This window comes from Phyllopteryx taeniolatus, chromosome 2 (genome assembly GCF_024500385.1).
Source record: "Phyllopteryx taeniolatus isolate TA_2022b chromosome 2, UOR_Ptae_1.2, whole genome shotgun sequence".
Lineage (NCBI taxonomy): Eukaryota > Metazoa > Chordata > Actinopteri > Syngnathiformes > Syngnathidae > Phyllopteryx > Phyllopteryx taeniolatus.
In genome coordinates, this window is record NC_084503.1 from 31,377,322 (window position 1) to 31,392,990 (window position 15,669).

General features: G+C 40.2%; 1 protein-coding gene across 1 annotated transcript in view; it reads right to left on the reverse strand.

The window, feature by feature from the left end:
- The window catches only part of LOC133474232 (transient receptor potential cation channel subfamily M member 7-like), a 60,508-nt gene extending 50,486 nt beyond the window's left edge, over window positions 1-10,022 (reverse strand). Inside the window, 3 exon segments of the mRNA XM_061765709.1 lie at window positions 4-42; window positions 5,736-5,815; window positions 9,833-10,022. Of these exon segments, the coding sequence (XP_061621693.1) occupies window positions 4-42; window positions 5,736-5,815; window positions 9,833-9,886 (173 nt within the window). The 5' untranslated portion in view covers window positions 9,887-10,022.
- Window positions 10,023-15,669: the final 5,647 nt, after the last annotated feature.

Consider the following 15,669-nt stretch of genomic DNA (forward strand, 5'->3'; position numbering starts at 1 on the left):
CACCGGACTAGCTGCTGGCAAATCTGGCATCCTGGAAGGCATCTAGATGGAATTTAAACATATGACATGAAGCATTCACAAGGTTGAATTCAAACAGAGTTCACAGTGAGCGCTACCATGCAAGAAAGACATTAGGGCCAACAAGAGGACTTTCAACTGGGCTGGCAGAGTTCTGGATTAATTCTGTAACTAATTGTCTGTAATTAGGTTTAACTGTGTTTATTATTCTAATTTTTTTTTTAGATCAAGGTTTGGTCTCAACATGCCTGAAAACCCGCCAATTTTTGCAAGTGCGTGTATCCATGTGTAACCTACAGTGCCACCAGAAAGTATTCACATCCCTTCACTCGTTTCACATTTTGCTATGATACAGACTTATTCAAAAGCTAATTTGAGTGTAGTTTAAAAAAATAAAATAAATAAAAAGTACATCTACGTAAAATATCCCATAATGACAAAGTAAAAACATATTTTCAGACAGTTGTGCAAATGTATTGAAAATTTAAACATTTAAACATAATCGGTACATAAGTGTTCACACCCTTGGCTTAATATTTTGTTGAAGCACCTTTGTCAGCAATCACAGCCTCAAGTCTTCTTGGGTATGTCTCTACGAGCTTGCCACACCTGTTTTGGGGCATTTTCTGCCATTCGTCCCTGCAGATCCTCTCAAGGTGAGTCAGGCTGGATGGGCAGCGTCGGTGTACAGCCATTTTTAGGTCTTTCCAGAGATGTTCAATTGGATTCAAGTCCGGACTCTGGCTGGCCCACTCAAGGAAATTCACAGGCTGCCCCTCAAGCCACTCCTTTGTTATCTTGGCTGTGTGCTTTGGGTCATTGCCGTGTTGGAAGGTGAATCGATGCCCTTGTCTGAGTTCCAGAGCACTCTGGATCAAGTTCTCGTGAAGATTTTCTCTATATTTGGCAGCTGTCATCTTACCCACTATGCGGACTAGTCCCCCAGTTCCTGCAGCAGAAAAACAGCCCCACAGCATGATGCTGCCAGCACCATGCTTCACAGGAGGAATGGTGTTAGCCAGCTGATGAGCATTGCCTCATCTCCGATATGACACTTGCAATTCAGGCCAAAAAGTTCAATTTTGGTTTCATCAGACCAGAGAATTTTGTTTCTGCAGGTCTGAGAATCCTTAAGGTGGCTTTTGGCAAATTCCAAGCCGGCTGCCATGTTTAGTGAGAAGTGGCTTCTGTCTGGTCCACTCTACCATAAAGGCCTGATGATTGGTGGAGCAATTGTTGACCTTCTGGATGGTTCTCCGATCTCCTCAAGAGAACACTGGAGATCCGCCTTAGTGGCCATAGGGTTCTTGTTCACCTCTCTGACCAAGGCCCTTCTTCCCCGATTACTCAGCTTGGTCGGACGGCCATATCTAGGAAGGATCCTGGTGGTTCCAAACTTCTTTCATTTCCGAATAATCGAGACGACAGTGCTTTTCGGGACCTTCAGTGCTGTTGCAATTCTTTTGCATCCTACCACACATTTGTGCCTTGACACAATCCTGTCTCGGAGGTCTGCAGACAATTCCTTAGACTTCATTGCTTGGTTCTTGCTCTGATATGCACTGCCAACTATGAGACCTTATATAGACAGGTGCGCCATTTCAAATGATGTTCAATCACCTAAATTTACCACAGGTGGACTTTATTCATGTTGGAGAAGCATCTCAAGGATGATCAGTGGAAAACAGATACAACTGAGCTTAAGTTTGAGTGTCATAGCAAAGGGTGTGAATACCTGTGTACCTATTATTTTTGCATTTTTTTAAATACATTTTTACAAATGTCCAAAATATTTGTTTACTTTGCCATTGAGGGATGTTTTATGTAAATTTATTAAAAGAAAACTATACTCAAATCAGCTTTAGAATAAGTCTGTTACATAGCAAAATGTGGACAACGTGAAGGGGTCTGAATACTTTCTGGTGGAACTGTATGTATGGAACAAGTCCCCAATACAAATAATTAGGCCCCTCGCACCAGTTTTAAGATTGACACAGACAGGACCCATGGAAAATTGACCCATAGGCGAAATTATACAGGAAGTTGGCCATTTTGGTTTGAAGCAGCCATATTAGCCAAATTCCAGGGCTCCAGCTTTGCCAAACTCCTAATAGGGAATTTGCCCAAATGAGCACCAGCTGTAAGCAGGTACACTAGACCAGTGTTTCTCAACAGGGGGTCTGTGGACCCCTAGCGGTACAGTGTAAATGCAAGGGGTCCGTGAATATAACAAATATTTTTTAAAAGATCCTATGACATTTCTAGAAAGGGGATTATTTTACTCAAATGCAGTGATGTTAAAAGTACTTGTATTCATTACTTAAGTAAATGTACTGATACTTTTGCAAAAAACACTGGTAAAAGTAAGATAAATTACATAGTGATATTTTTGTGTCGCTGCAGATGATTGGAATGCTTTCTCAGGGGCAACAATGGACAAAACAAACAAAAATAAAAACAATCAGTAAGAGAATAACAGGACTTTTTTCCCCTCAAATTTCATTTGTTTCACAAGTGTAATTCATTGTATTTTAATAAGAGTTCTCGCTCCCATTTGCATTGTTAAAGTTACTGCATGACGCTGTTAATACAAACTTAACATGATTTGCATTCTTTTCAAATTATGAGCCCCCTCGCGTTTTCGTGGGCATACACTATTAATTTCTTGGTAACGATTTTATTGTGAAACATCTGTAGGAAGGTTTTGGAAAAGCATTGGGAAAACATTAACTTGCAAGGTTCAAGTTAGCATTTGAAATTAAGCTAATGTTACAAAACAAATAAGAATGCTAAGTAAACAAAAAAAACATACAAATTATGTTTTGTTACATATTTCCGAAAGCTACTGCATAAAATGCCGCTTTGTTACATATTTCTGAAAGCTACTGTTTAAAAATGCTGTTTTGTTACATAATGTACAGAATACGCATCACAATTCTGTTTTATTACATTCTGAAAACTACTGCATAATATGCTGCTTGTTACATATTTTGTTGTTGAAGTTACAACTGAAAGCTTATATTTGGGTCAATCAAAAATATGCAGGGGTTGCAAACCACTGCACGACTGCAGACGGGGATGCTAAATTTCCAAGCTTTTTTCTTGCCAACGCTGTCAATGTGAGTGGAGCATGGCGTAGAAGTTTGACGAGTCATCATGAAAACGAGGGTGCGAGGGCCTGTTCACAACTCCTTGTAGCTATAATTAATGCTGAATTGGCTAAACATGATCGATGTACACAATCTATATTCAACCATGTACTTTTGTGCTAAACTTTGTCCAAGTGGTGTTGCAGTACTACTTCCAGTGCAGATTGACCATAATCATCAACAACATACTAAGTGACAAAATCAGGACCAGGATCAGGATTGGTGCTACATATAATGATTGACATGTGAGATCCTCCAATGACTACGTGAACAGAGACTTGAAAAATAAATAAATAAATAAAAAGAAAAAAGCTACTGGCGATGCAGTCAGACCATACAGGAAGTAGGGGATTTATAACAGAAACCAAAGTCACAGTGCAGGAAAAGAATGCATGCTGACTGAGGTAATGAATAGTGCACTGATTCTCAAAGTGTGGTACTAGTACCGCTAGTGGTACACGAGCTCCCTCTGGTGGTATGCCAAATAATCACTATATTTAACTTTTTAGTACAATACATTTGCATTTAATCTTTAATGTTGCGTTCACCCAGGATGTGAACTGAAACATTCACACGACGCGATTACAAAGTCAATGCAGTTCGAGTGAATAGGCACAAATCCGTGCCGGGCAACGCATATGACCCGTTTGACGTCACACGAGTGGGGCGGCTAGCAAAAATTTGCCCATTCACTCGAGTTGAGAAATTTGAACTCCAGGCCACAAATCGCGTTGCCACAACCGATTGGCTTGGAGGATTGTGAGCAAAGGGCCAGTCGGGTGGGTGGTGGGGGTGGCTGATCGCTGGCCTCTGTAGCCGCTCACAGCACACCGTGGCCGCCCATGAGGGTCAAGAGGCTGGAAGCGGAAAACTAGGAAGCAAAACAACACAAAAAAAAGCAAAGGGAACCAGCTGGGGGGTGGGTGGTGGGGGGCACACAAAGTGCTTGCCGTGGCTGCTCACAGTGCACCGCAGCCGACTGCGAGGGTTGCGGGGAAGCGGAGAACTGAAGAAAAAATAAATAAAATCAAAAGTAACCAGCCAAGGGGACCCGTAGTGCTTGCCGTGGCTGCTCAGAGCGCTTTGTCGTCGTTGCGCTCGTTATCAATGTGGCACAAATGAAGCGAATGCGCATTCAGTGTGTACAACTAACTTCCGCGATCAAACTCCTGTGAGGGACACGAGGCGACAGTTCACTTCGTGTACGCTCTGAATGTAGCATAACAACTGCTTCTTTTTAAACTTTTACTTAGGTGCAATTTTATTTAACTTTTATGTGCAATACATTTTAACCAAATCCCTGTTTTTGTACAGATTTTTCTCATTTTCCTATATCTAAACACAGTGTTAAGATTCAACTTGTGTTTAATATTACAATGGCTTATAATATGAAAAATACTTTTTGCGAATAAAAAAAATCTGTCTCTTTTTTTATGAACACTAAGGCCTACTACGTTATTGCATTTTAATGTTGGTCATTATAGTGGTACGTAGAGACCTACATTTTTTTTAGGTGGTACTTGGTGTAAAAAGTGTTAGTGTATTGATATCACATACAACATGATTTTAATAAAATATCATACGATACATTGCTGTACTGATACAGTATGTCCCATTCTTTGGGCCATGGTTCAACATTCACTAACCTAACTAGCACTAACATGCACTGTAGCTGCAGGAGAAAAGGCAAATTATTGATGCAAAAGAAAACACAAAGAGAAAGAATAACTGTTTCGGAAGGAAGAGGAAAGCACAGTTCTCCCAAAGAATAACTAAAAACAAAGATGATGTAACACACAAAGCAGGTAAACAGTAAGGCCTGCAACTGTGGGAATCAACTACACTGTATATCAAATAACCATGAACTTTAATTAAAAAAAATAAAATAAAAATAAAAATCACTTTTTATATACCTTTCCTGTACCAAATGCATTGAGTGCAAAATAACGGAGTTCTGTAGCATGAACATATTCCCAAATATATTAAAAAATGACACTGCGATTTGGGAAAGAAAACAAACTAAACAAAACAAAAACTAGCATTGTAGTCATATTAGAGTGCTAACCTTCACCAAGACCGCAAAATCATTATTTGGATCAGCACCAAATTATACACCTCATATAGTCCTGCCTTCTGTTTATTCCAGATTTTTTTTCATTAAGAAGATGGCATTATTACCTGAGATATTAAGTGCTGGAAAATGCCATGGAAAAGTTCCAGATCTGAATCTTAATCGAGTTCAACACTAAATTTGAATGTATTCTGTCAAGTACTTTTTGCAAAATCCTGTGTTTAGACAGACATTAAAATTAACATTGTTGGCAGAGATCATACTCAGTAGGCATATAAAAACAAGTTTAATTTACAGGTTACTTACAGAGGACGTTAACAAATATAGTCGAGCTATAATTAAATTCAGTCTTAAAAACAAGGTTGGAAGCGGACTCATGTATCCATTGTGAGAATGGTGGTTGAGGTTTGGGCCTTCTCTAACACACACACGCCATACAATTACACCGTTTCCATGGCTACCACCACCTGGCTCACTGCTGGAGCGCAAACACATACCTGTGGGGGTCCTTTGACACTGGAAGTATGTACACACATTCCCTCTTGGTGAAAGTGCTTTCTATCCAGGGTTTCTGGGACTGGCAAGAGAAGAGAAGATGAATATTTTGAGTGAATGTGCCAATAAAATTGGTAAAATTCAAACAATTATAAATTTAATAGAAATCAACAACTAAGAAGCTATACTGTATGAGCTGGAGGTGTCAGCCAGTTATGATAGATTTAAAAATAGAATCACAATTTTATATAACTTTTTTATTTCCCAAAACAAGGATTTATATTTCTGGAATGTTCAATTTAAAAAATCCTCCATCGCAGCTCAGGAGAACCTCATAAGGATTAATGGGCCTAATCCCTCCCAGAATACGCAAGGAATCCATTAAAGCACTTCAACTATTTCTAAAAGTAAGACAAAAATCTAAAAAGTCAGAAGAGGAAGTAAAGTGGCTTTTTCGGGTTTATTTGTGTGCAAGATTAATTTCTGGTGCGAGTCCAGATATGGCTGTATTTAAAATAATAATAATAATTGAAATTTAATCTGAATCAGCTCCAATGACAGCAATTTAAATTTTACCTCAAAAATCCAATTTAACACGTTCAGAGGCTAACTGTGAATCGGTCAAATCTTAATAGCTTTGAATTTTCAAAGTGTATGAAGTGTAAGAAGCTGTAAATTCAAATTAAGTCTTATCCAGAGTTGATCAGATTGCACATTTGGCTAGAATTTAGTCACAAAAAACCCTATTTTACAAATTTAGATGATTAAATTGATTAAAATTTGCTGTGTATGCAGTGTCAGAAACAATAGTAATATGACATAAAAAGTTTCATCTGGATCTGATTCAGATTGTCCATTTGGCTGCACTCTAACATGGAAAAATCCTATTTCACATGTTCAAGTTGCTGAAATCTATCAAATATCATGCATTTTGGAAAAAAAATAAAATGTACGCTGGGTCAGAATCTGTAAAGTTAAAATCCAGTCCAGATTGCGGATGTGTCTGGAATTTGAAATACACCTGCAAAAATCTCATTACACTTGTTCAGACACTTAAACCTCGTGTCAAATCTTTTGTGATTTTCAGAAGTCAAACTCACTCTTATCGATATTCAATCCATACATCTTTGACCAATCCTATCTTCAATCAATCAATCTGTTATGTCAAAGCTAGTTTTATCCACATCCAATTTAGATTGTGCATTTGGTTTTGCTGCAGTTTAAACTGAACATGGAAATATATTGTTAAAGGTCCCATATTTTGATTATTTAAAACTCCATTGAGTGACTCTCTAACATGGACTCAGTATAAAAGTGTCAATTTAATAAAAAATAAAAAAAACACCTTGGTTTTGTCATATGAGTGTCCAGAAAAGGTCCCTCTGACAGCTACTTCTGTTTGACCCAGTTTTGTATCCGCTTTGACCATCTCCTTTCTCTGATGGGTTGCCTCGGTGTAGAGGACCCACTTGTGAGAGCACACGTGCTTGTTACATTGACAGTGCTGGCTCGGGAGCGAAGAGGTAGGCGGGGAGCTTCACAAGTGAAGTAGAAAAGCTCCAGAAAATTGAATGACCTGATTTCAGGGCTCAGAAAAATGTCTGGACGACACTTGGATGATTTTAATTTGTATTTCACATGTTTACTGAGGTATCATATGAAATGAAATGTACTGCAAAGTGAACTGAATGTGCTGATGAACTGAAAGTGAACTGAATGTACTGTGGCGGCACAGTAGATGACTGGTTAGCACATCTGCATCACAGTTCTGAGGACCGGGGTTCAAATCCCAGCCTCACCTGTGTGGAGTTTGCATGTTCTCCCCGTGCCTGCGTGGGTTTTCTCATGGTAGGTTGACTGAAGACTCTAAACTTCCCGTAGGTGTGCATGTGAGTGCGAATGGTTGTTTGTTTATATTTGTCCTCGGCTGGCAACCAGTTCAGGGTGTACCCCGCCTCTCGCCCAAAGATAGCTGGGGTAGGTTCCAGCACGCCTGCGACCCTAATGAGGATAAGCAGTATGGAAAATGAATGAATGAATGTACTCTCAGCCACGAGTGATTCGTTCATTGAACTTTTTTGTTTGTGATCCGCCAAGAACAGACGCACTAGTAGGTATGCAGTGAACTGTCCTGCCATGAGTGACTCAGGCAGAAGTTCACTGCGATCTAGTACGGTGAGTGATTCGTTGGCGCAAGGAACAACATATTATGCAGTGAAAGAACTGAGTGATTTTAACCATTCGTCCTCAGAGGGATAGCTTTCACTTGCATCCATTTCTCCAAGCTAACGGCAAAAGATGAGTCACTCAAGCACATGAAAACAAGCACACATTTAAAATAAATGTAAATTAATAGTAAATGTATATATGTACACATACATATCATCCCCTCTGTGTCTCTAATGCGATTATTAAAGCTTTTTGTTTAATAATAATACATGAAACCTCAAGATGCTCAAAGACGCTTTACACTAATCAGATGACAATAACAGGAAGGTGGGTGAACAGGAAGCACGAATGCAGACCGGTCTTGCCAGGAGCCTGTGAGGATGTAAGAGGGGACGCAGAAGGATATGTGCGGTAGCTGAGCTCGCCGCACGGGTGTTCACGAGTCATGACGAGTCATCACGAAGCAGAGTGTTCGAGAGCTTGCTGTGCGAGAGATAGGTAGGTCATAACTTATCTTAAAAAAAAAAATAATAAAAAAATTTAAAAAATGATCTCCCTGCCTTTCCAAGTTTACAATACATGAAAACAACAACACAGAGTGCTTCGGTGAACGCGTTGAGTGAACGTGAACCTCTGGGCTGAATCTTGAACTCAATGAAGAAGCCCTTGAATGATTCTGTGACAAAGAACTGAATGATTCAGTGAACGAATCTTTTGAACAAACTGATTCTAGTGATTCAGTAGATTGAGTACGCTCATAAGAACTGCCGTGCCCATCACTAAACACTAGAGCTGTGTCCAAAATCGTTCACTCACTCCCTACTCCCTATGTAGGGTTGCACTACATAGTGGACTATTTAGTGACCTCATTCATAACCGCTTTCAGACACTGCATGGTGTTCTGTTAATGACATCATAGCTGTCGCACATTGACTACGTAGGCTGTTGTGTTGGTTAAAAATATTAAGGAAAATTGCACATTAAAATGAGATGATTTTACTGTGCATTGCTATAAAAATGCCAACAATCAAAGCTTTGTTGAAAAGCTACTTACATTTATACGAAAAATTCACCCCCCTCCGTCTGCAACGTATCTAGTCCTGCCATTCTTTCTCTGAAGACGCAATGCATTATGGTACTGTAAATCAAGACTCAGTGAGTGACCATCGGTTGTTCACTACTTTATGCAATGATTTGTGGTAAATTTCTAGTGCACTATATAGGGCACTCAATTTGATCACTAAGTATTAGGACACCATTACAAAATGGCGTAACCACCATATAGTGACCTCTGTTGTGGTTAGGGACTGATTTCGGACACAGCCCACATTCAGAGGACCTACGGCAACATTGGATGGACAGAAGGCAAATCTCACAACAGTAACTACCTATAAACAGTAAAGTAGCAGGTACTGTAATTTAAAAATTGTATAGAGATAAATAACAGGTACACAGCAAACCGATATGAAAACCAACCATCTCCGTTACCTGAGACGTCAGCCAGGAGGAGCCTAAGGTCTCAAGTATATTAATACATTATATAAAATACAATACTACTATAATATTGCTAATATTAGTAATGTTAATTGTGTTTGCACCGTAGAGTACTGAATTTTAATTTAGAGTTTTTAGATCAGCACAAGAGGTTTTCAAAACTCCATACCTTAGTTTTTTGTTATTCATACAGTAAGAGCGATACAAAACATTAATTTCAATTTTTACACTTAAGTTCCGATTGCAATATATACCGTTACCCTTCAGGGGATTCAATTTATACCGTGATATGGATTTTAGGTCATATCACCCAGCCCTCAAATAAAGTTTCATATGGATCTGATTCAGATTGCGCAACTGAAAGACTCACTTTTTGGTGTTGCCGTGTAGCTCCTAAAAAACAAAAAACAAAAAAAATGATCACTTGATGACATACCTGACTGTCTTCTTCATCATCATCTCTCTGTTTAAGGGCTTTGTAGAGGAACATCCCAATGCTCCTTTGTGCATCTCCCAGAGCAAAACTACAATCACCGTAATCTCCCTTCAGCGACCAATAACCAGCATCAAATCACAACGAGCTCGTCCGCCGCACTAAGGATTTTTGCACGATGTCCTTATCGGTCTCAAAGTCGACAGCATTTGGCGCACAGGTCTGGCCGAGAGTTAAAAGCTAAGCGATCAGCGGAAAGTTGCCGCCTTACAACAACACCACGGACAGTTAATGTGTAAGAAGCCGCTCTCGGGAGGCAGATGGATGTGTCTGAGATGTTAGACCAGGGCGAGGGAGGCCCAGACGAAGTAGGCGCGGAACAGAATTAGTGGATGGGCAGAGGCCTCAATGATAAATACCTATCTGACTACTGGAATACACCACCTACTGTGACAGACACACACTCTTCTAAGAGTAGTGCGATAGCACTGACAGGCTGCTCGCAATAACTTTTTCTTTTCTTTGAGGAGCAGTTTTGCTAATCAATGACTTAATTGGAGGAGCAACTTTCTAATTTGGAGGAACATTTTTATTGCAAATTAATCCCAGAGGGACCTGAAGCAAGGGAGGGGTATATCAGGGTTTTTGTGTGGTCCAGGGTGGGCAGAGACCACCTGCCAGGCCTTTAGACCTGGTCATAACCAGGATAAACCCATCCTTAGCCTTAGTGTAGATCCGTGTGATTAATCCAAGTAAAAATGAACAAATAAAAGCTTCCATTTTCACAAATTAGTTGTTTTTATTTATCATTTTTCTGCCATAGAGAACAACCAACTAATTCAAACTTGAACTGCAATGAACACTATCAGTGTATACCTACTGTCAACTGCATAATTAGGACATCTCCAGGTCTGGTGTCCCCCCTGAAGTCAGCTGGTAGAGATGCCAGCAAACCTGTGACCCTAATGAGGACAAGAGCTATAGAAAATAGATGGATGGATATATATTTTTTTTCTGATCTAAATCGTGATTTCAGACGTGATGATGTGACTGCCAAAGCTGTGTTTTTGTTGTTGTTGTTTTTTGCAGCATTCCTCACTGACCCAAAATCTGTGTACAAGCTCACCAATCGGAAGTGGACTCGTGGACAGGTCAAACAAACCAATCAGCTCCAAGCTGGTTAAAAAACAAAAAAAACAAATGGCACATTCATCCATTCTTCCTCCTTTACCAGCTGCTCACATCCACGGGGGAACGCTACACACCAAGCTAACGTGCTCAGAGTCCGCACAAGCTATGAGCTGCGCTTGCTAGCTAGCTAAACACTATCCTTTCGCATTACAGATCCTCTCCTCTAAGTAATTAACGCTCGCCTCCGTGCTCGAAAATTCGTTACACTTCTGACAAGTACCGTTATTAGTAAAGGTGAACAAGGGCTAATGTGAAAGGTAGAGAAATACTGTGAGTGCTGAGGTGTACAGTAAATCTTTTCACAGAAGTCTGGCTATAACCACATTGCAGAGAGAAAATAATCGAACAGTGAACAGCTACATAGTAATGCACACGCACTAGAAAAACAGAAATGAATTGGTTACCGGTGTACGTCACCCACGACAAGGAGCTCGTAAGATGAAAACTCTATTAGTACTATATATTAAATATTCATAATATTAGAAATGTTATTTGCGTTCGTTTGGACTATTTTGCACCAGTGCTGAGTTTTATGATTTTTTAGATCAACACAATGATGGGTCTCAAAATTACATTGTATTTTTATTTTAAATCAATAAAAAATTTTTAATGGATTATATGTTTTTATTTGGTAAATGTATTACATTAAATAAAAGAAAAAGAAAACATGTTTACATGAAAATGCAAAATTAGAATCAAAAGTAACAGAGGGAAGAATAAGTCCATTTTTGCTCCTTTAAACAGGTAATATTTACATTTCACATTTATACTTTATAAGCCATTCAGAAACACTTCCATTGGTGGTTTTAGATGCTGCATCATTTGATCATTTTGCCAATCTGTGCTGATATTTGACCTGATGGATTGTATTTTTCACTAAAATAAGCAAATTCCTTCAATTCATCTGTTGTGAGGAGTTCTGGAGCCATCTGATGAGGGGCCTAAGTGAGCTTGTCAACCAGAGCAAACGAGTGTGCATTGTTGAGATTCTTACTACTGATTACAGAAAACCTGTATTTAGTCAGGGCTGTCTAGCCCTGACTAAATATTGGTTAAAATTACAAAGACTTTGTCTGTCGAGGTCATAATAAATTTGGAGTTTAGGTTTTCTCCACTTACGCTCTGATTTCCTGCATTTTGAGTTCAAGGACCTTACCATCACAGTGATCCTCCATGGTATTTAAGTCGGCTAATGGTTGTCTTGGTCTTAAAATGAGCAATCGCATTCATCTGTAATTTATTTTAATCATGGAAATGTGGGGCATTACAAATACTATTTTGAAAAAAGTAGTTGGACAGTGAGAAAAAAAAAGGAAAAAAAGCATTAAAGAAACCGATAATCGAATCGTAGTCACAACGAATTGGGATGTTGTCCTTCGTGTGGGAAAATATTTGTGATATGACTAGCTTTTCTGACATTGAGCAATGGGGTTGGACATTTACTTGATTGACTTTGGATACATTGAACAATCAATTAATATATTAATTTTCACTTTAAATTGGACAATCTTTTGGAATTTTCAGAACTCTAGCGTGGGCACCAATGTTATACTGATCAGAACTGAGTTGAACCATAGTAGAGGTCTCCATTGATGTAGCTCTACTTCCCATAGCTGACACGTCGCGTTGTCTTTCTTTAGACAGCAAACCTGTTCAGACCAAAGTAGTGCAATCAATTTTGTCTTAATTGTTTCAAGATGTGATTCATAATCTAATTCCACACCACCTTAATTCGGTTAATCGATCGTTCAATTAGTATACCCTAGTGACAGACAGATTATCGGCCGGGCCAATATTTGGCATTTTGGCGCACATCGGCGTCTGCCTTTTTTTAATCCGACGGCCCATAATTTAATACTGGGTTATTTTGGCTCTGTTGCAGCCGCAGTGAGCCTCTCTGTCTGTGACTTCTCTATTCAGCATTGTCACGCTAACAGCACCACCTGATTGGTTACCCATGCACAGCCACTGCAGATTGAGTTACCTTGTGTATTAAATGCACTGTATAAATAAAGCTGCCAGTGCCTTGCCTTGAGCTACCCCAGCAGACAATGCGAAGAGGTTAGCTCGCAGGCTAACACTCAGCTAGCTGATAATTTGCCAGGTCAACCATATTAGAGGTTCCAGGGAGAGGTTTAACCACTTGAAACATGGTTGCTAATAATACTGATAGGGAAATAGCCAGTGATAAAAGTAAGAATTCTGTGTGTGTGTGTGTGTGTGTGTGTGTGAGAGAGAGAGAGAGCGAGAGAGGAAATTCAGGTTTTATTGCAGGGAAGCATGCACGTTGAGGGGATGGCTAGGGAATTGTGTGTGTGCAACAGCAAATCATTCATGTTTAAAACTTGGGAAATAATGGCTTTTTAACTATTTCTGCTGCTACAGGAGGAGCAGGCAGCTGCAAATTGTTAGAATTTTAAAACAAAGATGCCTATTTTGTAAGGTTTAAAAAAAAAACATGTTGCAAATCTGAAAAATTGTAATAAAGCTTAAAGGTATTTAAATTAAGTCAATTGTTGATGTTTTTATTATTTAAAATTTTTACAATATTTTCATTTTTAACGCAAAATGATTATTGGTCTCCTGGACTACTAATAATTGTATCGCTTCGGCCCTGAAAAAAAACCAAACAAAAAAAAAAAACACAATAGCAGTCTATCAGTAATATGCTCATTCCCAACCATAAATCAGAGTTGCAGGTAATTCAGTTTGCTTTGAAAATTGCCTCGCCCAGCACAGTGTTAAAACCGGATTTAGCTGGGCTAACCTGTAACCATGGTACCTTAGAATGTCAGCCAACAAAAGACTCGAGCTCTTTGGACTCCCTGCCAAAAACACACACATACACTTCACATATACTTACTTCTTCCTTCCCTCCCTCTTCCCTCTGCTTTTATCTTCCAAACTCCACAGCAATAAGAGTTTTATTATCCTTTTTTTGTTGCCGTGTGAAATATAACGTAGCATCCCCACCATTGTTTCAATCAAGTTTAATTCAGGAAGTAAATGTTTTAGTGCTCACATGCTTCACTCACACGACAAGGCCAGTGAAACCATTATTCTTCCAGCCCTCTTTGCGTGACGCAATACAACCCAATTCCCACATTGGAAAGAACAGAGGCTACATAGGGTCAGTCCTTTAGCACAAACAGCAGCCAAAATTGTAGTCCTTGAAAGCATAAATGACATATGAGACCATACTTCCCTCCCCATTTACCTCTGTAGCATGACCTGTTATTATAGCTTGAGGGAAAGTCCATCCATTGTAATCCAGGATTGCCATCTGTCTTGTCTGTATTGCAAATTTTACCATCTACATTTTCACTTAGTGGTCCTTCTTTGTCCAACAGCACAAACTGGTGCATTAACAATACTGGCTCTGGGTCCTATGAGCCCACTGGAAATGGGGGGGGGGATACAAAGCCAGAGGTGGCTTCGTCCAAAGTAACTGGATTGATTTTTTGTTTTTTTTTTTGTTTTGTTTCGCCGGCACGGTGGACAACTGGTTAGAACGTCAGCCTCACAGTTCTGAGGACCTGGGTTCAATCCCCGGCCCCGCCTGTGTGGAGTTTGAATGTTCTCCCCGTGCCTGCGTGGGTTTTCACCGGGCACTCCGGTTTCCTCCCACATCCCAAAAACATGCATTGATTGGAGACTAAATTGCCCGTAGGTGTGACTGTGAGTGCGAATGGTTGTTTGTTTGTATGTGCCCTGCGATTGGCTGGCAACCAGTTCAGGGTGTACCCCGCCTCCTGCCCGATGACAGCTAGCTGGGATAGGCTCCAGCTCGCCCGCGACCCTAGTGAGGAGAAGCGGCTCAGAAAATGGATGGATGGATGGATGTTTTGTTTCTTTGGACGCAAAGATTAGTGTTGGTCAACGGCGTTAGTTTCTGATAAGGGGCATTTATTAAATTATTTACATAATTATTTAAAAATTTAACATTAAATGCAACAAATATAATTAATAAAAACTAATCCATCCATCCATTTTCTGAGCCGCTTCTCCTCACTAGGGTCGCAGGCATGCTGGAGCCTATCCCAGCTAACATCGGGCAGGAGGCGGGGTACAACCTGAACTGGTTGCCAGCCAATCGCAGGGCACATACAAACAACCAACCAATCGCACTCACATTCACACCTACGGGCAATTTAGAGTCTTCAATTCATGCATGTTTTTGGGATGTGGGAGGAAACCGGACTGCCCGGAGAAAACCCACGCAGGCACGGGGAGAACATGCAAACTCCACACAGGCGTGGCCGGGGATTGAACCCGGGAACTGTGAGGCTGATGCTCTAACCAGTCGTCCACCGTTGGATGTTTTGGGGCTGTCGCTGGGCAACACCAACTTTCAACTCCCTCCAAAGGTTTTCTATAGGGTTGAGATCTGGAGACTGGCTGGGCCACTCCAGGACCTTGAAATGCTTCTTACGAAGCCACTCCTTCGTTGTCCGGGCGGTGTGTTTGGGATCGCTGTCATGCTGAAAGACCCAGCCACATTTCATCTTCAATGCCCTTGCGGATGGAAGGACGTTTTCACTCTTTTCTTTAGATGAATCAGTTGTCCTGGTGCCTTTGCAGAAAAACAGCCGTAAAGCATGATGTTTTCACCCCCATGCTTCACAGTAGGTATGGTGTTCTTTGGATGC